Source organism: Branchiostoma lanceolatum, chromosome 9 (assembly GCF_035083965.1).
Source record: "Branchiostoma lanceolatum isolate klBraLanc5 chromosome 9, klBraLanc5.hap2, whole genome shotgun sequence".
Taxonomy (NCBI): Eukaryota; Metazoa; Chordata; class Leptocardii; order Amphioxiformes; family Branchiostomatidae; genus Branchiostoma; species Branchiostoma lanceolatum.
This window is the reverse complement of record NC_089730.1, coordinates 958,643-983,277: the sequence shown is the minus strand read 5'-3', so window position 1 is coordinate 983,277 and position 24,635 is coordinate 958,643. Positions and strand designations below refer to the sequence as shown.

At 39.5% G+C, this 24,635-nt stretch overlaps 1 protein-coding gene across 1 annotated transcript in view; it reads right to left on the bottom strand.

Moving 5' to 3' along the window:
- LOC136441474 (uncharacterized) overlaps positions 1-20,190 on the bottom strand; it is a 30,467-nt gene extending 10,277 nt beyond the window's left edge. The window contains exons 1-5 of the mRNA XM_066437769.1: positions 20,001-20,190; positions 5,198-5,457; positions 1,844-2,065; positions 1,085-1,329; positions 305-401 (exon numbers count right to left, since the gene is read on the bottom strand). Coding sequence (XP_066293866.1) covers positions 305-401; positions 1,085-1,329; positions 1,844-2,065; positions 5,198-5,457; positions 20,001-20,043 — 867 coding nt within the window. The 5' untranslated portion in view covers positions 20,044-20,190. The remainder of the gene's footprint in view (positions 1-304; positions 402-1,084; positions 1,330-1,843; positions 2,066-5,197; positions 5,458-20,000) is intronic.
- Positions 20,191-24,635: the final 4,445 nt, after the last annotated feature.

Here is a 24,635-nt window from a genome sequence, read left to right as displayed (position 1 = left end):
CATACTAACTCGGATTTCTCTTCACATGTGGTATTTTACTTGGTAGTACGAAGAGAAATCATGCGTGCCAATTACCAAATGGAAGCCTACATGTCTAATTAAAAACTACATACCAACTTAAATGAAACACTCACTGCATGTAGAAAATCGATACTCGATGTCGCATGAGTCATTAAGCGTTAGCTCTTTACATGTTTTCAAAATATTAATTTACATTTGCTCGAAAGGACTGTCTGGCGTGGAACTGAAGTTACTGCATTTTCTAGCTTTAGGTCTGAAGTTTTCCTCTCTCAGATATTCTTACCTCCGTGTTCAGCCGAATCACCAAAGCCCCATTCTGCAGGTACAAGGACAGCCATCCGCCAGGACCACCGAAAAAGAATAGGACCCCATCCTTCATTCTGGTCGAAAAGATCAGAACGACACATGCAGTATGACACCTTTCCTGTCAATAGTAAGAAAACTAAGGGGTGGGTAGATATTGATGTGGATGCTTACAATTGGTAGAAGTAGAACACAAATCCTTTTCCAACCCTCATACCAAGCAAAGCATCTTCAAATGTAATTTACCCTCAGGCATATGTTTGTATGTATTGGTTATCACTACAATTATAACTGCATAGAAATGTTAAAATAGTAACAATAGTAAAGTGAATTCTATACAATCAATAGAAGGACAAGATCTTGTAATGGTCAACTTTCGAAATTGGTAATGCATGGGCCTCCCCCTTATCACGGAAATCCCCTCAACATGGGAAAATGCAGATAGAAAGGGTGAAGACGAAGTGTTAGTTTAAGAAAACCCCGGACATAAAACAGTTCAACCGAACTATTGCACTGTGCTGTGCTAGTCACCACCAGGTTCTTTATAGCGTGCTAAAGGTTCGATGAATAATTTCCATCTTTTTGGAGCGGACCATCTCTGGACTGCAAGCGCTCCAGTCATATCCCTAATTTAGCTGATTTTTACAATTTTCAGAACTCAAATGGTTCTGATGAACACACTGCCTTTAGTTGCCATCCAGTTGTGCCTACCTGTCATCACCGAGAAAGGCCTTATAAGATTAACAAATGCCTTGGATACCTTGTTCTAAACTTGAATCCAATGAATGTCTGGTTCTTCGGGCTGATATCTACATCCAGATTCACATATGAGTCAATTGAAGAAAACGTTGCTGACGTCCCAGAGAAGCAGGAGTTGGAAGGGCACATCGGCGATGCCCAGTGCTTCACGTCTGCGCTGTTGAAGTCAAGTGTCCTTTCCTCCAACCCGATGTCAATGAAGCTGATACACGGGATGAGGTCCTTATTCAGCTTCTCAGTTTTCATCTGAACAGCAATGGTATACTATTAGCAAAGGTCAAATGAACAGTACTATCTATCTCCCTAGAACGTCGCTGGTGCAGCCAACATTTTGATTCTACATGACCTAAATGAGTCTACATTAACTAAATGCTTGATTTTGATTAGGATAAAAAGCCGTCTGTCTAAACGTGGCAATATGACAACGCTATTTTCCTTAAGCCCATGTCACACTTGTGCGTATAAGCAATTCCGTGTGAGTTCCGTATTGAATTTTGACAATACGCAGTTGTACTCTCAAAATATCAAATTTCTTGAGTTATGCGTGGCGCACATATAACGTTATAGCGTATGAATACACGGGGCACCAGCAGCTAACTACTACGCGTGCGAGTAATATTCCAAGCATACCAACCCCGGCATTGATGGGATTGACGGAATTATTTGGAACCAAATATATAATAACTGTTTGGCGCGCTCCAGAAGGTCGCCAAAAAGTTGATTCACAGCTCATGACAAGTGTGAACGGGCCGTAACGTACCATTACACGTGAATTGATCCCTCCAATGATCAGGCTCCCTAGCATGTCAGTTGTGAAGCTTGGTCCCTTGATGCCGTGTGCTGATGTGGATAACGTCACCGCGCGCCCATCCACCGTGACATTGGCGTGTTCCAGCTGCCGCAGACCCATAATTGTCACTTCAGTGTAACGGCTGCTGGAGACGTTTGCAAACACTCCAGAAGGACCTGTGCCTCCAGACATCTGCAAAGGCAGAGTTACTGAACGTGAACGGTAGAAACGCCATAGACTTGTCTTTATCCCGAACTGTGAAGTAGGTGATTATTTTTGTGTATGGAGGTTTTGTTACCTCCACCAAAATGGAGGTATTGTTTCCGATGGGTCTCTGTGTGTGTGTTCTTGTCTGTTTGTGTGCTTTTGTTCCCGCATATTTTGGCCAGCAATACCAAGCCTATGGATGGATTGTAATATATTTGGTAGGTGGGTAGGCCTTTTGAAAGCAAAAGTCAAGGTTGATTATAGGCGGCCTGGCGGCTTTCCTTGTTACTGCAGCAGAACATCCAGATTTTGTATATTTTGTCCTGGAAATGGTTATGTATTATCTAGATTCTTCTTTGGTGTCATACAGCCTTTCATGTCAAGATGTAGTGTAGCTTTGGGCCACCTAGCAGCTTGCTCTGGAGCTGCGAGGGGCATTTGTTAAAATCTTTAAAAGAGGATAACTGGAAAATTGATTGGGCATGCCGATAGCTTAATCATAAAATGCAGCAGATTTGACAATTATGGTCTGATTCCATAATTAGTATTCAATTATGTAAACACCCCTAAAGCGCTCTTCATACAAAAACGTCGTGACAACCGTCAAGCCTTTCTAGCTTTACTTTCTTCCAAAGACTGAAACAAAATTGTTGCCTGCTGTTCCAAACACAAGAGGGCCCCAACATACACAAATTACTACCCGTTTCAAGAGCTATCGAATGTGACCTTTGTTTTCCCGACCCCTACCCACCTACCAAATGTCATGAGGATCCATCTCGAGTTATACTGTTTACATCAAACACACATGCACCCACAGCAACTCCACCATAGCAGAACCGAAAAACATAACCTCCTGGTGAAGGTGATTGTGCAAATTAGAAATTAAGTTGCTTATATACTGTGGAAATTCTAGAATTCCAGTGTTTTCTCTGCTGGCAACTCAAGAGAATTTTGGAGGAAATTTCGAAGTACAACTTCCCCCCGTTGTGTGTTACCGAACACTGTTGATGGTTGCTCTGGTTCAGTGAATATTACTAATCGTTGGAAATCTCACTTTGAGACCCTTTTAAATTCTGTCGATAGCCAGGTTAACAAGCCAGCTGTGATGTCCGCCATGTCCTGTGCACGTGACTTTGATTATGGTATGAAAATAACTGTGTCGGAACTTGTCCAAATCATTAAGGAGTTGCCCAATGGAAAGGCTGTTGGCTCTGATGGCATTAGTAATGAACATTTAAAGAATACTGGCCCGGGAATTTGTATTCATCCCTCATTGTCATTGTTATTTACATCTGTTATCGTACACAACTATATCCCTGGCATTTTGTTGGATTCCATCATAGTTCCAGTTGTTGAAAACAAATTCGGTAGTATTTCCAGTAGGGATAACTACTGGCCAATTGCCATCACCTCGTCACTTTCCAAAGTTTGGGAGGCACTTCTGCTTAGTCGGCTTAAAAGCTTTCATTCAGACATCCGACCACCAGTTTGGATGGTATTGACATGTGTGTTTTTACTCTTAAGGAAATTATTGAATATTACAAGGTTCTGTTGTGAACCACATCCTGCACGCTGATGATTTGTGTTTGATTTGCCCTAGTGTGAGATCCCTGCAGAAACTAATTAGATAAATATATTCTTTTCGCTGATGTTTCTTATTTTTCTCCTGCTCCTCGTCCTCCTCCTCCTCCAAATCTTCAAATCGATTAATCTCTGTCAGTTGTGGACCAAATGACCTGAAATTTGGCACAAAGGTAGAGTGGGCAAATGATTCTGTAATAGGCAGTGACAGTGATTTTATTGAGTTTTGCTGCCATTTCTAGACCAAAAATGTATTTGTTGGCCTCGTGCCCTGGTATTCCAAATTATTTGCCACATGTCCTATCATGCAATGCAGCGGATTTATTAACTTGCCATTTAAATCAGATTATTGTTTGCAAAATAAGCATATGATTATGTAAATCAGTCCTGAAATCTGGTGTAGATGTGCACTGAACAAATGTTTTAAGGACTACTTTCACATTTTTGGCATACACGTCTTCAAAACGATTCATTCGGGACTTGTTGTGATATTTTGCCACTTCTGTCACTTCCAATACCATATATGGTTTGGAAGTGACAGCTAATGGGAGAACTACATTCCAAAATGCGAGCGCCTGATTGGCCAATTGAGTTAACACACTTATACCTTACATTTCTGGCTCAGGTGCCCTATAATTCATACCAAATGTGGCATGGGACTGCCTAGGACATGTGCGCACAGGACTTTGTTCACACCTTTGGCATACATTGCTTCAGAATTATTTTTCTCGTTTTTTTTTGGCTATATTCAGAACAAAGATATTCATCACCAGTTCCTTTGTATTGAACCAAAATGACGTGACTGAACTTTGGCATGTGTCTGCTTTTGAAAAACGACTTTTGAAACAAACAACTTTTACGTTGTTTCTAAACCCAAAATATATACTCTTGAAGCATCCATTCAGACATAGGGGTGTCACATTTTTATATTTCACCCATACTATGGGTGAAATATTTATCCATAATTGTTTTTGGTCATGTTCTTCTTCTCCTGTCAAATCTTCATATATATCATAAGCGTTATATGTGTTATATGAAAGGGTCCATTCGTGCTCGGGGGATTTTTTTGAGATTGAATTTTGGACTGATCATGAAAAAGTGCATTTTTGAGTGGGTGTTTTTTGACTGGTCTAGTTTACATGTGGATGACACAGCTCGAGTTATAATTCACATAACCAACATACAGTTATTATGATAGTCATCAACGTTCTCTACCAGTAAGAAATCATGAAAATCCATTAATCTCCTCTTGACCTGTTTCAAAGTCGGCATCTAAAACGCCCCTGCAATTCTGAAGAAAGCTATTAGAAGTTGTCCAAGCTTCTGCCATTTTCCCCGGCCACAAGAGCTATCTACCACCCCAAAATAGTGACTGTAGCTTCTCCAGAACTCGAGATGAAAAAAAAAGACATCTGCTGCTGTACCAAGGAGGCCCAAAATCTTATATTTTTTTTCGATTGGACAAGACCGCCAGTTGAAACAAGGATTTAGTTTGTTTTCTGATGTTCTATCCTATAACAACAAGAGATTCTTTACCTCTACAAGTGTATTGTTTAAGTTCATCTCCATATATATCCCATTGTTATACACGCCAATGGCAAAGTAGTTGTTGCCGCTGCCTTCCTGGTAGAGGAGAAGTCCTCCGTCTTTGTTGCAGTGACGGAAACTGAACTTCAGTTGGTCATCTGCCCCCTGCAGTAGTGGAACTGCCTGTGTTGGGTTATTTTCTTGAACCCTTAGGTGATACATGATGTAGCCTCCGCTATCTACGAACACCTCGCTGTGAACAGGCAACACTGTGGGAAGAAAAGAATGCATCTGTCAGAGGCAGAAAACAGGGCTTTTGGACTATCATTCATATTCACCAGGGAGGTCATTTTTCGGTGCCGTTCGTGTGTGTCGTTAGGGTATAAGTAGGTTATGTTTTCTGTGCCATTTGTAGTATATATACATGTATATGTCACAGTAGAGATTGGAATCTAGTAGAGTCCGGAACTCTACTAGTAGAGATTGGAATTCCAATCTCTACTAGTAGAGACTGGAATTCCAATCTCTACTAATAGAGTTCTGGATTCTAGTAGAGATTGGAATCGGGTTCTGAATATTGGGATTCCAATCCCTACTAAGAGAACTCCAGATTCTACTAGTAGAGATTGGAATTCTACCAGGACAATCTCCAATTCTAATAGGAGAAATTTGTATAGTGTCAAAATGTTTTAGAAAAGTAGACTGAATCATTTCACACCTAATATTTCAGCATAGCTAAGCCTACATTCAGCATTAATATTTAAGGCGAATTACTTCATGTTTTAGATATCTGATAACTTTGACATCAACTTTGGAATTGGCTTGGCAGGTGTGAATTAGCTCTCATATACCGAGTCACTAACGAACTGGAAAGACTGGTTGAGCATATTGAGTCGCGAACTCATAATGGCCGTATGCAAATGTCTCTGATTGACATATCATACAAATAGCCATTCACAAAAGTTGGACTAGACAGCTATCCCCATGGTTACAATGTGTCTTGACAGAAGGTTTATTAGATATCTAAAACATAACTTATGAGTGATTCACCTAAAATATTAATGGTGAATGTAGGCTTAGCTATGCTAAAATTGTAGGTGTGAAATGATTCAGTCTATTTTCCAAAACATTTTGATACAGTACAATCCAAATTTCTCCTATTAGAATTGGAGATTGTCCTGGTAGAATTCCAATCTCAACTAGTAGAATCTGGAATTCTCCTAGTAGAGATTGGAATCCCAATATTCGGATCCCGATTCCAATCTCTACTAGTAGAGATTGGAATTCCAATCTCAACTAGTAGAATCCAGAACTCTACTAGTAGAGATTGGAATTCCAGTCTCTACTAGTAGAGATTGGAATTCCAATCTCTACTAGCAGAGTTCGGGACTCTACTGGATTCCAATCTCTACTGTGACATATATATATATATAGAGAGAGAGAGAGAGGGAGAGAAAGATAGAGAGAGAGAGAGAGAGAGAGAAAGAGAGAGAGAGAGAGATACAGAGATACAGATATATTTAGATATATAGATAGATAAATACATATATACACTAGGCACAAAAAGTTTGGAAGCTTTACTTTGGTTGATCATATTTCCGTTGTTTCTTGATCAATTTCAACGCATTATATATCGGTGGAAAGCTTGCGTAATTTCCTTTCCTATCGATACCCAGCTCATTATCATTGCAATCTCATGGAGCGAGCGCCAGGCCTGCTTATGCGAGGGGATTGTAAAAAAAAAAATCCCTGCTAGTGTTAAATACTAAGTACTCAGCTCAGTGCCAAACCCGTTTGCGGTGTTGTCGTCCGCATCGTGAATGAAACAGTGTGTGGAGGAATGTTATGTTCACAGCTACAGATGAGAGTGGATTTATTTCGACTGTTGGATGGATAAATGAAAGTGTTGGGGCAGCGAGGAGAACCCCATGCTGACTGTTGCACAGATAGACTGACAATGTTTGTTGGAGTCAGTACTAGTGTCATGGTGTGGGGCAACTGCCAGAGGAAAAACCAGGCTAATCATCCTAAGCAACCTCGATGTGTCAAGATATAGAGACACCATTCTCCATCCAGTCACATTTCCTAGATCCTTACCTCTGCAATATGAGACTGCGTGCCATTCTGCAAGATGATAGTGCACGTCCATACAGTATGAGAGTCATTTCAGAGCACCTCCAGGATGCAGGAATACAGAGGATAAAATGGCATTCCTGCAGCCCAGATCTCAACACAATTTAACACCTCTCAGACTCTGTGATCATTGATCAGCTTGGCCGAGCTGTGCATGCAAGAACAAGAGTTCCGCGACCTCATATCTCCATGAACAATTCTATTTATGCAAATGACATATACATTTACATAAAATATGCTCAATCATAAACACCTTTATCTTACTTACACATGTTGCAATATTGACAGTCCTATCATTTTACAATTAGATGAATGTTGGTGTTTTTGCATTTATTATGCAAATTAGGACTTTATTTGCATAATTAGTATCTGCTGATGTTCCACTTCCCATAAACTACATATGTGACATGTATTTGAGCCTGATAATGGAAAACACTGCAAATATAGATTTTCCTCATTAGCTGTGCAAATTAAGTCACAATTAGCACAATTTACACTTCATTATATATATCTCTGTCTAAGCTACCTGCATACTAAGTATCATATTGACGGTCCTATAATTTTCTAATTAGATGAGATATGATGTTTTGCATTAATTATGCAAATTAGGAATTTATTTGCATAATTCGTATCCACTTTCCATAAACTACATACGTTACATGTATTTGAGTCTGATGGATGATGATGATGGCAAAACATTGCAAATATAGATTTTCCTCATTAGCCATGCAAATTAAGTCACAATTAGCATAATTTTCACTTCATTGTGCATATCTCTATCTAAGCTACCTGCATTCTAAACATCATGGAAATCCGTCGTTCCTTTGTTCAGTCATTCTCCTTAGAAGATTTTCACAAAAACGCCCCTGCAGTTCCAGAAGAAGCTGCTAGGGGGTCCAAACCCACACCACGTCTTCATTACACCACAAGCTATCTGCCACCAATAAATCAAGACCACAGCACGTCCAGGTCAAAAGATACAAAAATGGCTGCAGTACCAAGGTCACATACCAGGGGGCCCAAAATTGACCTTGAATTTTGGCTTCACAACACCTGCCCACATACCAAATATCATCGTAATCCATCTACAGGCTCTTGAGTCATGCTGACTACAGTAGTCCGGAAACACAAACAAACAAACAGACAAACAGACAGACACACCCAAAACAATATCTCCATTTTTCATGGAGATAATAACCATGGCTTTCATATAATGTGTTTTGTTGATTCAAGTCTCACAATACCCTCGTACACAAGCCACGTGCTACCAGCAGAAGAAAAAATACTGAATTGAGCGTTTGACTTAAGTAAGGTAATTTAGGCACTTTTTATGTGACCCGCTCGCATAAGCAGGTCTGGTGCTCGTTGCATTAATTTACAACAATAATAAGTTTGGTATCATGGGAAAGAAGATTACACAAGCTGTTCAATGATATGTAAATCATTGAAATTGATCAAGAAACAACGGAGATATGATCCACCAAAGTTAAGTTTCCAAAGATTTTGTGCTGAGTGTATATACATTTTATATATATATACATATATATAAATGATTATATATATCGTGATTTTCGTTCATCTTTTAACCAAAAATGTACATTTTTGGCTCCTCTGTCCTGGTATAACAATGCATGGGATGATTATGTAAATGTCCACTTTGGAGTGAAAGTGTTTTTGAACTTATCCATGCAGTTTACATGTGGGTATCACTGAAAATTTCATTCTCACGCGGGAAATAATTCCTTTAATATAGATTTGTATTTCTGATCGCCACGTTTTTTCTGTGTGAGGCAGCCCGTTTTCTTGACCGCTCATCTGGCTCTGTTGAGAAATTACCGTCACCGATGTGCTACTACTCGGGACCAACCACTAATGCTGTCATTCTGCTAGAGCATTTCTCAGAATGGAACTCCGGGAAATCAGCTGCAGCCTGTCTGAAGGATTGTTGAACCAAGGATTCGAATTAATCAGCGATCCCATACCTTCGCCGAATGGTGTTAACTTGTATGAAAAATGTGTTTGAAAGGTGTGTTGTGGATTGCATACTTAATGTATGATTATGTTCACCTTCATTTAACTTCCGAATGCAAGTATCAAATTACCGTTATATACAAATTTGGAATCATAGCATTTTCTCATCAAATTTAGCAAATTATATTCTAACTTGCATAATCAATGTATCAATCGGTTTTCCTCTCTATGTCACAGTTCTCAGTTCATATGTCTTGAAGCGCCTGAAAAGTACTGCCCACATATTGGCCCAAAGAAAAACCAACCTGTCACTGTCCATACGGTACGGTGTCCTCGTATATAGGTCGTCATCCAAAAAATAGCACATTGAAAGTGAATTTCAACTTTTTCTCATTAATTATGTAAAGAAGGATATGATTTGCATAGAATGCATCTCATTATGTTAATCATCACTAATCGTTTCTACCTGCCCAAAACAATTAAGATCCACCAAACCCTGCTTGAGTTATCCTCCTCCAAAATATAGATAAAATGCACACTGTAGTACCGTAGGAACCCCCCAGAAGACCCATCTTCGAACTTGACCTTTGTTTCTCAACCCCCAACAACCCACTAAATTTCATCACGATCCATATAGTTTCTCTCCAGTTATACCACCAACAAATAAACCGACAAACACAAAAGGTCCACTGCAGCACCAAAGGAACCCCCCCCCAGAAAACCCATCTTCGAACTTGATTTTTGTCTACCCAACAGAAACTTACCTACTAAAAATCACCAACATCCTTCCATGTCATCAAGAGTTTTATCGCCAACACCATCACTCCACAAATCCCGACCAAAAATATACCCTTCTGCCTACGGCGAAGGCAATTAGCGGAAAAGTAAAAATGTCAGGTATCTCTTGGCTGTCAATCTGACCATTAGCCACGCGGCATGGAACCTTAGTTGCAATGTGTCAAAACACATCTTAAAAATGTTAATCATAAACACCACTTGAGCCCCGCTTTGTAGCTTTCAAAAAAGCTTTTGATTCCGATTGGAGACATGGTTTATATTACAAGCTGCTATCGTTAGGTATAGGTGGGAAGTTCTTCCGAATCATACAATCCATATATTCCAACATGAAATACTGTGTTAAAACACCTAATGGTCTTTCAGACTACTTTCAGTCAACTTGCGGCGTACGTCAAGGGTGCACCTTAAGTCCTATTCTATTCAACCTGTTTGTAAATGACCTTCCATTAGAGTTTTCATCACCATTATGCGACCCTGTCATGCTTGGAGACACTCCGATAAGCAGCCTTCTCTGGGCGGACGATCTTGTCCTTTTCTCAAGATCAGAGCAGGGGCTAAAGGAGTGTCTCGAAAGAATGGATAAGTTCTACACACGCTGGAAGCTCTCAATCAATAGAGACAAAACTAAAGTTATGATATTTTCTAAAAGTGCGCGAACAGCCAATAGCCAAAACCATAGTTTTCAATCACAAACTTTAAACATAACTTATTTCTATACATACTTAGGGGTAGATATAACACCCTCTGGTTCTTTTCATCGAGGAACAAAACAACTCAGAATAAAAGCCCTCCGGGCTTCTTTTAAACTAAAGTCCATCCTCATGTCAAATCATAGCCCATCCATATCCTGGCCCTTGATCTATTTAATAGCCTAGTCAAACCAGTCCTGCTATATTGTAGTGAAATACTGGGAACAAATGTTCAATCACGAGACCTCATACTCCATGGATCCGACAAAATATCCCCGGTTTTAGGATCAGATGTGAATATCCGTAAGGCAACCCGTGTCAATCGGGAAAAAACCCGAACCATCTTTTACTCGACCAAATATTTCGGAGAAATGCTCAAGGAGCGCCTTTTAAAAAGGCGGCAAATGATAAGAAGCTTTAAGAAACTTGAAACATATTCAGAAATAAAAACCGACTTTCATATGGAGAACTACCTCCAGTCAGTCCAAAACAAATCCTTCATAACACACACAACAAAACTCCGCATTGGATCCAACTGTCTTGAAATTGAAAAAGGTAGACGCAGAAATGTCCCAGCCAATCAGAGACTTTGTCCTACATGTAAGGAAAATGTCGAAGACGAATATCACTTCTCGATGGAATGTCGAACATATAAAGATGAAAGAAAAGATGAAAGAGTGAGTTAATGCAGACAATTAAGTGCAAAACAAATGTAACATTACCTCAGTCGAAAATAGAGACGTTTCGTGTACTTATGTAATATCCTGAAACAATATCTGTATATCTAGGCCAATATATATCTATACATATATGCAAAACAGAATCCGTGAAGTAGCGATTCAGTTGTATAAGACATTCATCTCCTCATCATGTAATAGTATAATTGACATATACGACTCCCTATGGTATCTCCTGTTGATATTATCTATCTCTGACAATATTATACAGATAGTGCCTTCATGTAGTTTGAAATGGAGCATTGTACAGCCTAGAACCTAACCATTGTATAACATAGAACCTCCCTGTAGCTTTTAGTAGTTTGATATAAGTAGCCAGTAGTATTTTATTGTTGCCTTACATTGTACCTGTTACAATCGATGTGCAATAAACTTTGACTTGACTTGACTTGTATTGACTTGACCTGGCCTCCCCCGGCCCGACCATTGTCGGGAGTGATTCGGGAGCTAGGTCGGCTGTGGTCGGCTCTTCTTCGGCTAAGTCGGCTGGTGTTCGGCTGAGTCAGCTGGTGTTCGGCTGTGCCAGCCGAACGTTTTAAAATTCTAAACATTCGGTTCTGGACGGAGGGTCTGGAATGGGTTGGCTGGTGTTCGGCTGGTGTTCGGGAGTAAGTCACGAGTACAATTTAAATCTTGCCCACGCCATAATCACAGGTGATTTACTCCCAACAAGTTCTCAACCTACCCATAACTCACCCCAAGGCCATAGACCTCTGCTAACTTATTCCCAACCAAACTGACTACTACCAGAACGTGGGCGAATCACCCCCGACCTTCACACGACCAAAAATAAAGACGAAAGCTAAAACCTCGTTTTTAAGCTAACCGTGAAGCGAACTCGATCTCTTGGTGATGTTAAAACATAGTAAGATGGATTAGATTGAAAATGACCCCTCTTTTGAAAGTCACTGAATATGTCCATTTTAATTTGTGAGAGGCTCAGCAACTGGTCGGGAATTAGTCAGGAATTATGTCCATTTCAATTTGTGAGAGGATTAGCAACCGGTCGGCAATAAGTCGGGAGAGATTCGGCTAGAGATCGAGATGGTTGGGAGTAGGTCAGACTGAGCATTCGGGGCTCAGTCATTTACTGGTTAGGAGATGGTCTGGACATGTTCTGTGCGTGTTCGGCTCTTGTTCAGCGCCACTGGATAGGCATGACCTTGAAACTGGTCAGACTGCTCCCAAACTACCGCCGACCTGGGTCGGCTAGCGTTCGGGACCCATGTTCGGCTATGTGTAACCCGGGCTTTACATATAGCCACTCAATCGTCGCCATGGCAATACGTTTTATTGCCTTTCTTGTTTGAGATTCGGGAACAGTCAAAATTGTTTGCATGTGCAGGAAGCGAAGATGGAGTGAAATATGTGTTCGCTTGCAAATGTTGTCTTTCCAGTTTGATTTGAATGCTATCTCTGATAGTGCCAAACGTTATCTTATCCTTAGAGGCTCACCTTCAATGATTATTGAATACAATTCCAATACAGTTCCACGACCTCACATCTTCGCCTAATGATGTTAACTTTTTGAGTGACATTCATAAATGTTTGTCATGCAGATAAGGTCATTATTTGCATAAATTAGAAAGGAGATCATCAACACGATATCACGTTCACTTATCTACCCAAATAACACAATTAAAGTAACTTGCATAGGTTATCAGTTGAACCTCTCCTTCCAAACTTATGACATTCCCGTCACTTTACCATACTGTAGTGTATTCTCATTAATTATGCAGATAAGGTCTTCATTTGCTCAATCTATATCAATCAATCCACATGCCACATGTTTGAGAGTCGTAACATGGAATGCGGCGGATATATAAATCAATTGTGTAAGTTTAATCCTGAGCATTTATTCAAAATATGTCAATCATCCATATCAAAAATCGTGACGATCGGTCATGATCAGCCTGTTCTGTGCTATTCTCTTTCAAAGACTGAATCAAAATTGGCCAAACAGGCCGCTAGGGTGTCCAAATCTGCCCCGATAGCTATCTGCCACTCAGAAATCACAACCATGTCCAGAACACGATATATCAATACGTAAGTTCCGCTACAGTAGTGTAGGAAGCCGCTAGGAGGCTAATTAGTGAAATTGACATTCATTTTCCGACTTCTTTAGATCAGTAAGATGCATTCAGGACGTCTTGATTTATCCTGTTCACATACAGTGGGGATGGGGTCGCAAGTTAGCTTCATGTGAACTGTCAATATGTCTGTAACGTTAGGTATCTTATCTCTGTTAAGGCTGCTGATGAAATAAGTTGCACAACTTAAGTGCAGACCACTTTGTATCTGACTTATCAATCATGTTGAATAAAAGAAAATTCCATCAATTACGAAATTACAGACATGTTGATTACTTTGGATTTAAATTAATGTTGTGTTGTGTATGGAATATAAGCTACAGTAGAGAACCGTTATTTCTATTCCCTTGACCTCCAGGTCGTTGGGGAACATGTTGACAGGGTATCCGCTTACTGCAATTCATTGCGACACAACTTTGGCCACCATCCAAGAATTTCGGCAGTGTTTTATTGACCCTTTGACTATTACTCACTTGTAGTGTAACTGTGTTTTGTTGTCGTTTTTCAACCGAATGTCGAAATGTATCATTACAAGTTCGGATCGTTAATTGTTTTTCAAATAACATTATCTGGTTTGCGCTATGATAGAAGACCGTTTCATCTTTTTCCCCTAAAATCAATCTTAAACTGGGTTTCATTTGTGTCAAAACCATGAACGGCAATTACAATAGATCCCTGCTTTACAACAAGTGATGGTGATATGTACTATACATGATACTAAACTTTACACAAGTGTTTCATACACAACAAGCTTAAGAGTTCTACGACCTCATACCTTCGCGAAATGATTTTGACCTTTATGACTGACGTATTAGGAGTGTTTTTCATCAATCAAAAATCATACCAGTTGATCCTCCTCACCCAAATAACATAAGTTGTCCAAACCTCCTTGTTATGATTATGAGCTTAACAAAGAAGGTTATGCTAACATTTTTCATCAATAATGCAAATAAGCTCCTTATTAGCATAATTTGATTCAATGGTGTTCACATTCACACAACTTCTAAATGCAACAAGTATGAAATTGCCGTTATTTACTAGTATGGAATGATAGTAGTTTCTCATGAATTATGCAAATTAGGCCTACATTTGCATAATTTCTATCTATTGACATTCCTCTCTTCCTCAGTTACAAATGTCACATATTTGAATAGTCATATCATGGAACACAGCAGGTTTTTAAAATTGCCTCATTAATTATAATCTGATTTGCATAATTATCATCCAATCATACAAAGCATCACATAAGCTATCTACATACCAAAAATCATGACCATCCATCAAGCCCATCTCGAGTTATATTATTTTCTCATTAATTATGTAAATGAGGTTCTCATTTGCATAGCTGATATCTATTAATATTTCTCTGTTCCTCAGTTACATATGTCACATGTTTGCGAGTCCTATCATGGAAATTGATGAATGTATAAACTTTCCTCATTAATTATGCAAATTAGTTACTGATTTGCATAATAAGTATCCAATCATGTACATCATCGCTCAAGCTATGTACATGCAAAAAATCATGACCTTCCATCAAGCCCTTCTTGAGTTATTCCCTTTCAAAGTCTGAAGCAAAACCTACCCCTGCAGTTCCAAAAAAGTTGCTAGGGGGCCCAAACCTATACCACTTACTCTCTGCCCAACGAGCTATCTACCACTCAAAAATCAGTTCCATAGCATGTCCACAACACGAGATATCATAACAGGAAGTTCCGCTGCAGTACCGTAACAAGCCGATAGGGGGCCCAAAATCTAATCATTTTCAGGTTTCATCGAGACCTACCAACATACCAAATACCAAGACAATCCTTCCAAGAATTCTCGACTTATCGTGTTCACTAACAGACACACAGACATGCTCGGTATTCCCATGCTGTGGCACTGCATTAATGACTGTTCTTACTCATATAAGGCCGTGTATATCCAACTTTGGTCAAAATTTGTATGTTTCAGTCTTTTAATTGGTGTAAGGAGATATCTTTGTGGTTTGGTTTCACATGCTCCGAGTGGACTCTTCCAGGCTGGGAGTAGGTCAAAGTTGATGATTGTTTTCGTCTGTCAGCTGTTACGAGAGAACGAGCTGGTCAACTGTCTATTTTCTTTACATGATTCTAAAGTAGACAGGTCGTTGGGGAACATGTTGACAGGGTATCCGCTTACTGCAATTCATTGCGACACAACTTTGGCCACCATCCAAGAATTTCGGCAGTGTTTTATTGACCCTTTGACTATTACTCACTTGTAGTGTAACTGTGTTTTGTTGTCGTTTTTCAACCGAATGTCGAAATGTATCATTACAAGTTCGGATCGTTAATTGTTTTTCAAATAACATTATCTGGTTTGCGCTATGATAGAAGACCGTTTCATCTTTTTCCCCTAAAATCAATCTTAAACTGGGTTTCATTTGTGTCAAAACCATGAACGGCAATTACAATAGATCCCTGCTTTACAACAAGTGATGGTGATATGTACTATACATGATACTAAACTTTACACAAGTGTTTCATACACAACAAGAGTTCTACGACCTCATACCTTCGCGAAATGATTTTGACCTTTATGACTGACGTATTAGGAGTGTTTTTCATCAATCAAAAATCATACCAGTTGATCCTCCTCACCCAAATAACATAAGTTGTCCAAACCTCCTTGTTATGATTATGAGCTTAACAAAGAAGGTTATGCTAACATTTTTCATCAATAATGCAAATAAGCTCCTTATTAGCATAATTTGATTCAATGGTGTTCACATTCACACAACTTCTAAATGCAACAAGTATGAAATTGCCAATATTTACTAGTATGGAATGATAGTAGTTTCTCATGAATTATGCAAATTAGGCCTACATTTGCATAATTTCTATCTATTGACATTCCTCTCTTCCTCAGTTACAAATGTCACATATTTGAATAGTCATATCATGGAACACAGCAGGTTTTTAAAATTGCCTCATTAATTATAATCTGATTTGCATAATTATCATCCAATCATACAAAGCATCACATAAGCTATCTACATACCAAAAATCATGACCATCCATCAAGCCCATCTCGAGTTATATTATTTTCTCATTAATTATGTAAATGAGGTTCTCATTTGCATAGCTGATATCTATTAATATTTCTCTGTTCCTCAGTTACATATGTCACATGTTTGCGAGTCCTATCATGGAAATTGATGAATGTATAAACTTTCCTCATTAATTATGCAAATTAGTTACTGATTTGCATAATAAGTATCCAATCATGTACATCATCGCTCAAGCTATGTACATGCAAAAAATCATGACCTTCCATCAAGCCCTTCTTGAGTTATTCCCTTTCAAAGTCTGAAGCAAAACCTACCCCTGCAGTTCCAAAAAAGTTGCTAGGGGGCCCAAACCTATACCACTTACTCTCTGCCCAACGAGCTATCTACCACTCAAAAATCAGTTCCATAGCATGTCCACAACACGAGATATCATAACAGGAAGTTCCGCTGCAGTACCGTAACAAGCCGATAGGGGGCCCAAAATCTAATCATTTTCAGGTTTCATCGAGACCTACCAACATACCAAATACCAAGACAATCCTTCCAAGAATTCTCGACTTATCGTGTTCACTAACAGACACACAGACATGCTCGGTATTCCCATGCTGTGGCACTGCATTAATGACTGTTCTTACTCATATAAGGCCGTGTATATCCAACTTTGGTCAAAATTTGTATGTTTCAGTCTTTTAATTGGTGTAAGGAGATATCTTTGTGGTTTGGTTTCACATGCTCCGAGTGGACTCTTCCAGGCTGGGAGTAGGTCAAAGTTGATGATTGTTTTCGTCTGTCAGCTGTTACGAGAGAACGAGCTGGTCAACTGTCTATTTTCTTTACATGATTCTAAAGTAGACAGGTCGTTGGGGAACATGTTGACAGGGTATCCGCTTACTGCAATTCATTGCGACACAACTTTGGCCACCATCCAAGAATTTCGGCAGTGTTTTATTGACCCTTTGACTATTACTCACTTGTAGTGTAACTGTGTTTTGTTGTCGTTTTTCAACCGAATGTCGAAATGTATCATTACAAGTTCGGATCGTTAATTGTTTTTCAAATAACATTATCTGGTTTGCGCTATGATAGAAGACCGTTTCATCTTTTTCCCCTAAAATCAATCTTAAACTGGGTTTCATTTGTGTCAAAACCATGAACGGCAATTACAATAGATCCCTGCTTTACAACAAGTGATGGTGATATGTACTATACATGATACTAAACTTTACACAAGTGTTTCATACACAACAAGCTTAAGAGTTCTACGACCTCATACCTTCGCGAAATGATTTTGACCTTTATGACTGACGTATTAGGAGTGTTTTTCATCAATCAAAAATCATACCAGTTGATCCTCCTCACCCAAATAACATAAGTTGTCCAAACCTCCTTGTTATGATTATGAGCTTAACAAAGAAGGTTATGCTAACATTTTTCATCAATAATGCAAATAAGCTCCTTATTAGCATAATTTGATTCAATGGTGTTCACATTCACACAACTTCTAAATGCAACAAGTATGAAATTGCCGTTATTTACTAGTATGGAATGATAGTAGTTTCTCATGAATTATGCAAATTAGGCCTACATTTGCATAATTTCTATCTATTGACATTCCTCTCTTCCTCAGTTACAAATGTCACATATTTGAATAGTCATATCATGGAACACAGCAGGTTTTTAAAATTGCCTCATTAATTATAATCTGATTTGCATAATTATCATCCAATCATACAAAGCATCACATAAGCTATCTACATACCAAAAATCATGACCATCCATCAAGCCCATCTCGAGTTATATTATTTTCTCATTAATTATGTAAATGAGGTTCTCATTTGCATAGCTGATATCTATTAATATTTCTCTGTTCCTCAGTTACATATGTCACATGTTTGCGAGTCCTATCATGGAAATTGATGAATGTATAAACTTTCCTCATTAATTATGCAAATTAGTTACTGATTTGCATAATAAGTATCCAATCATGTACATCATCGCTCAAGCTATGTACATGCAAAAAATCATGACCTTCCATCAAGCCCTTCTTGAGTTATTCCCTTTCAAAGTCTGAAGCAAAACCTACCCCTGCAGTTCCAAAAAAGTTGCTAGGGGGCCCAAACCTATACCACTTACTCTCTGCCCAACGAGCTATCTACCACTCAAAAATCAGTTCCATAGCATGTCCACAACACGAGATATCATAACAGGAAGTTCCGCTGCAGTACCGTAACAAGCCGATAGGGGGCCCAAAATCTAATCATTTTCAGGTTTCATCGAGACCTACCAACATACCAAATACCAAGACAATCCTTCCAAGAATTCTCGACTTATCGTGTTCACTAACAGACACACAGACATGCTCGGTATTCCCATGCTGTGGCACTGCATTAATGACTGTTCTTACTCATATAAGGCCGTGTATATCCAACTTTGGTCAAAATTTGTATGTTTCAGTCTTTTAATTGGTGTAAGGAGATATCTTTGTGGTTTGGTTTCACATGCTCCGAGTGGACTCTTCCAGGCTGGGAGTAGGTCAAAGTTGATGATTGTTTTCGTCTGTCAGCTGTTACGAGAGAACGAGCTGGTCAACTGTCTATTTTCTTTACATGATTCTAAAGTAGACAGATGTGGCTTTCTGGTGCATAAGAATTTTTGGGGCTTGCAATTAAGGTGAATCCTTTTCTGAGCCCTTGTTTTAGTGCTTTAAAGCATTACTGCCTATATGGGCAAGCCTATCTCTTGTATCTGCCCTACAGCTGGCTGATAGCCAATTTGTCCCTGGCAGTACATGTGACTGACGTTTCCTGCCTGCCTCATGACCCCTCATGACCCCTCATGACCAACTTTGCCCCCCATGTACCCGTATCAATATCCCCTGCAGCTGAAACAATACAGCCCACACGTCGCAACCAGAACGCATAGTAAAGCATACAATTGAACACATTTTTACACTTTTCTCGTTAATTATGCAAAACACTTCGCCCAAAATCTAATCATCTTGAGATGTCCCACATACACACCGACACACCAACTACGACAACAAACCATCCAGGCGTTCTCGACTTATTCTGTTCACTAACAGACACACAGACAAGCACCGTCGAATAACCTTCTCGACGAAACCATTCGTCGCGAAGGTAAATATCAAGTGAAAGTGTGCCTAAACGTTTATTTGCTCGAATGTGAGATAACAGAGTCCATATGTTCACTAAGAAGTCACGTTGTAACCTGCCCACAAAATCTTTCTCAAACCAGTCCCAGTGATCACAAACACAACATGGTCACAGCGAGACTTTTCAGATATCAATAATCTAGGTTAAATCTTAATCCTATGCTGAGACAAAAATGAATAGAACTTACCCTGAATAGAGAAAAGCATCCAAAACCTCCACACTGCAGACATGTCTGAATTCTGCGTCTGGAGAATAGCCTTCCTGCAGCTTTGTTGATGACGCCTTTTAACTCTAACTCACCTGGTGGCTTGCGTTATATTACCACACCTTTCTACGCCTTCTGCAAAAGAATGAGATCCGTTTGCACAGTCCAGCGCTGAGCAAATATATGACCGTGCAAAGCGTTAATCATTAACCTTAAGCGCCGCCTACCTGAGATCACGCCACGCCGAGGCCGCGTGGTAATGTCCCTCAGTCGGCCTGGAACGCTGTATCTACTTGTCAGTCGGCTACAAACAAAGTAGTACTGTAGATGCAGAAAATTTTCGCGGTTTTCGCGGTGAACTCTTTATCGCGAACTTAAAACCACCGCTAAAAGCCGTTCCATCGTGTGACTAAGACGCTATTATTGTTTCAAACGCGAACCCTTAATTAACCACCACGAACACTCCATTTTCTCCCTAGCGCAAAATTAAATCCCCGTGAACATTTCTGCATCTACAGCATTTCTCTATTGGCACGACCTGTGTGGCACGACTGTTTGGACTAGGCCATGTTGATTTGATTATACGGATGACATCCACTGGGAACCCCAAAACTGATGCGAGCGTGCGAAGAAAGAAACAAGTGCTTTTCAAAAAAGCTGGCGTTTTGGCTACGTTTATGAGTGTGAATTGTCTTTTCCCTTTCCTTGAAGTAAAATCTGCCAGAGAAAGTCACTCAAGGGCTGTTGAGTCTATAAGAAAAATTGTCATTTTGGGAAAGGAGTACTGTTTTAATAGAGAAAGGCAGATTGGGGAAAGCAATTTTGAAGTTACGTCACTTAACTTAAGTGCTTTTGAAAAAGCTGGTCTTGGCCTACAACTTGTACTTATTTGTAAAATGTACAATAGGCTCATTATAAAAGCTATCAATGTAATTATGTACATGGCACGCAATAAAACATAAAATTTGAAAAAGCACCATTGAATCATCAGCACTATGGTAATTAAGTGAAATAGAAGTTCATAACAGCTAAGGTTCTATCTAAAATGACTACCAAATGTCAAACAAATCAACAGCTACCTCATCCCTATTATTCTGGTTTCCGCATTTACAACATTTCTTCCTTATTTTCCTGGATAATTTTGCTAATTTATAAAATTCATGAAAATTCCCATATTTTTGTGCCGAGCGGCGTCACTTTCCACGTCCGTGTTGTCTGAATGAAGTCGATACTGAACAATGGAGCATTTGCTTCTGTAACAAAGGATCGCTGTTTTGCAAACAACATCAAGAGCCTCTGTTTACATAGGGATAGAAGTTTAGTGGCGAGTGTTTTCCAAGAATCATCTTACCGCGCATAGGAGCCGCTGCACGGTATTTGCCATTACAATGAATAGAAAAATTCGAATGCCGGGTTTGGAATCTATGAAGTCCTCTTCATAAGACAAAGGCCTTGTATATATTAAATGAATATTTAAAAATAACAAATATAAAATATTTCTTTATTTATAAATGAAAAAAATTTAAAAAATGATATTTATAAATGTGATATTGATAGATTAATATAATATCAATATATATTTTTGATATTCAATATCTAAAAAGAAAAAAAACGAACACGATCCCGGATCTTCCGGATCTGAAGTACTACGACGTTACCAGTTGAGCTAAGGTGTAGTGTGTAATAAGTGCCTCTGTACATACTGCTTTAACCTCACTACATGGTATCATTTATGTCGATTTTTGGTCGTTTTCTTGACGAAATCATTTTTTTTTCTTCTGCAATCTTGTGGTATAGATGTAATATGGTCATATTTCAGAATATCAAAGTCCGAAACCACAATGCAATGATATTTCCGAACAGTTATAGCAGTTACATGCGGTCGCCCTCCTATTTGTCATGCAAATCAAGCCTGCCTGCCTTTTCGTGCTCCATTGCCATATAAGGCAAGGGCTATACAAGAATTTTGGAACGTATTGCCATATAAGGTCATATGGTGTGCGACACAGTGTTGAACCAAACAGCATGCATGCATGCTATGATCGAAGGTAAGAGCCAAGACATTGCGTTTCGGCGCGAAGGCGCCAAAACGCAAAAGAATTATCGAAAATTGATGCGCGCGTGGATGTCATCCATATAATCAAGACCCGTGTCAGAGAGACTGCATCTTGCATTACCGTTATATGGCCTTGACAAAGGGAAGGTTCGTTATTGGAAAAACTATCAGACTCAGCGCAGGAGTATGTTGAGGGATGAGAATATCAGGTTTGTCTTTTGACAAAATACTTTCTGCTGTGAACTCCATACCTATCCTAGAACCGTACCATCTGTGGTTGATAATAACATGGCACTGCCAACCATGTGTAGCGTGTATAAAGCTGACTTATGATGAACAGTTAGCAAGTGACTTTACAGGCGTGTACAGCACGGAAAATGAGTACACATTCAGGGGACAACTTTTTGAACATGTTTATGGTGTTATATTTAGCGCCCGTGTCACGATGGCCGATATTTGGGCTGATTTAGTGGGCATTCGCTAAAAAGCCATTTTTTGCTGGGCTTTCGCTAAAAAGCCAGGTAAGAATCTTCAAGTTCGCTTTATTTAACTTCGGATCGATGGATTGACTTGAAACTCAGGATTGATCAATGGGAGCACAACCAGAACATGTTCCGAGTAAAAAAAATTACATTCGTGCAGCGCGGACTTCGCCAGAGTGGGCATTTGTGGGCATTCGCTAAAAAGCCTGTCCCGTTCGAAAATGGTACATTTGGCGTTTCCCGAGAGGGGTTTGCGGAAAAAGCTGGCCCTGTCTACCTGGCCTGTCTACCCTGGCTATCTACCCTTTTTGGACTCCAAGGGCATGCATGGGGGTTTTGCATCTGATTGAATTTTCTTGAGGAAAACCTGGGTCAGTGGTAATCCCAGCTGTGGGTGGGCTGGATCACACTGTTGGAGGATAGGGACAGTTATGAGCAACTCCGCCAACACTGAAAGAAAATCTATTATTGGTTAACAAACATCTAAGTATACAATTAAGGGTTAATGACCCGCCCCAAGGTGTATATGGTGTCATAACGCCTGGCCATGTGCTATAACCACCGAATAAAAACCACCGGTCTTATGTGGTGGTTATAGCACATGACCAGGCGTTATGACACCATATACACCGAGGAAAAGGCGGGTCATTAACGTTATTATCATATAGCTTATCCAAACTGACGTATATAAGAGTAGACAATTTCTGTTTGACGCATAGATCCCTTATACTATTAAGGATGCATGTCAGAATTCACATTTGTCCTTTTAAACAGAAGATGATGAAGAATATGTACAACTCTTGCCTGGTTTATTTATTTCAACCACACAGGATAGGAGGGTCGGTTTCAGGTCAGTCAGAAAATGTTATCATTGAAGAATCTCCCTGCAACATAACCTCAGGTAACCTGAATAGAACACAGGTTCTTTGGCCAGCAGGAAATGGAACGCGCGGAACCTTAGATAGAACGTGGTTTCTTTGGCCAACAGCAAATGGAACACGCGGAACATTTTTGGGAATTTTAAATTTGGTTTCCCTTTTTCATGTATTCTACGGAAATTTTTAGGAATTCTAAGGAATTTTTTAAACAAGGTTAAGAAAAAGATTCATCAAATAGATACCCCCTCTACAAAATGCAACGGTTATAAAGATTTTTAAACAAGGTTAGGAAAAAGATTCATCAAAAAGATACCCCCTCTACAAAATGGAACGGTTGTGTTCTGACATGACGCAATAAGTGGTGTGTTATGGCGTGATAACAGACCACTTATTGTGGGCAATGGAGGCTTCTGATTGGTCGACGCCATCTACCTATGTGATAATAGAATATACTAGGATTGTTACACTAGATAGAAGAAGAGGTGTGATGGGGTGCAGGGTACACTAAGAAAACTGATAGGATGGTTTGCCAGAGCAGCAGCTGTTAAAGATTTCGTCAGTATCTGAGCTACAGTAACTCCCAGGAATGTCATACATCTGTTGTGGATTTAGCTGTTGTGACAAACAAAGGTCCTATTGTTGTCTGGCCCATCCCACCAGTTTTCTTTGCTTCCTTGTATTACTTTCTACTTCAATTTTGTTTAACATTTCAAGAACATTTTATTGTATGCATGTACTTGGAACTTTTTTTCCAGTCTTGGTGGAATTGCTTTACCAGCTTCACCCACACCCCTGCCCCAACCCAATAGGCATTGTCTTCCATCCAGCTCACACACGTCTGGAATTGTATTGACCCAGTTTTCCTCAAGGAAATTCCATTAAAGCCCAAACCCCCATGCATACCCTTGGGGCCCAAAAAAGGTAGACAGCCAGTGTAGACAGGCCAGGTAGACAGGGCCAGCTTTTTCCGCAATCCCTTCCTAAAGTGCTGCAGCGAACTGTGTATGTATGTATATATGTGTGTATGTATGTATGTATGTATGTATGTATGTATGCATGTATGTATGTATGTATGTGTGTGTTTCTTTGTTTGTTTGTATGTGGACAGTATAACTCGAGGAAATGTGGATGGATCTTCATGATTTTTGGTGGGTGAGTAGCGGTTGTGAAAAATAAGGTCCAATTAAAAAATGGTTTACCT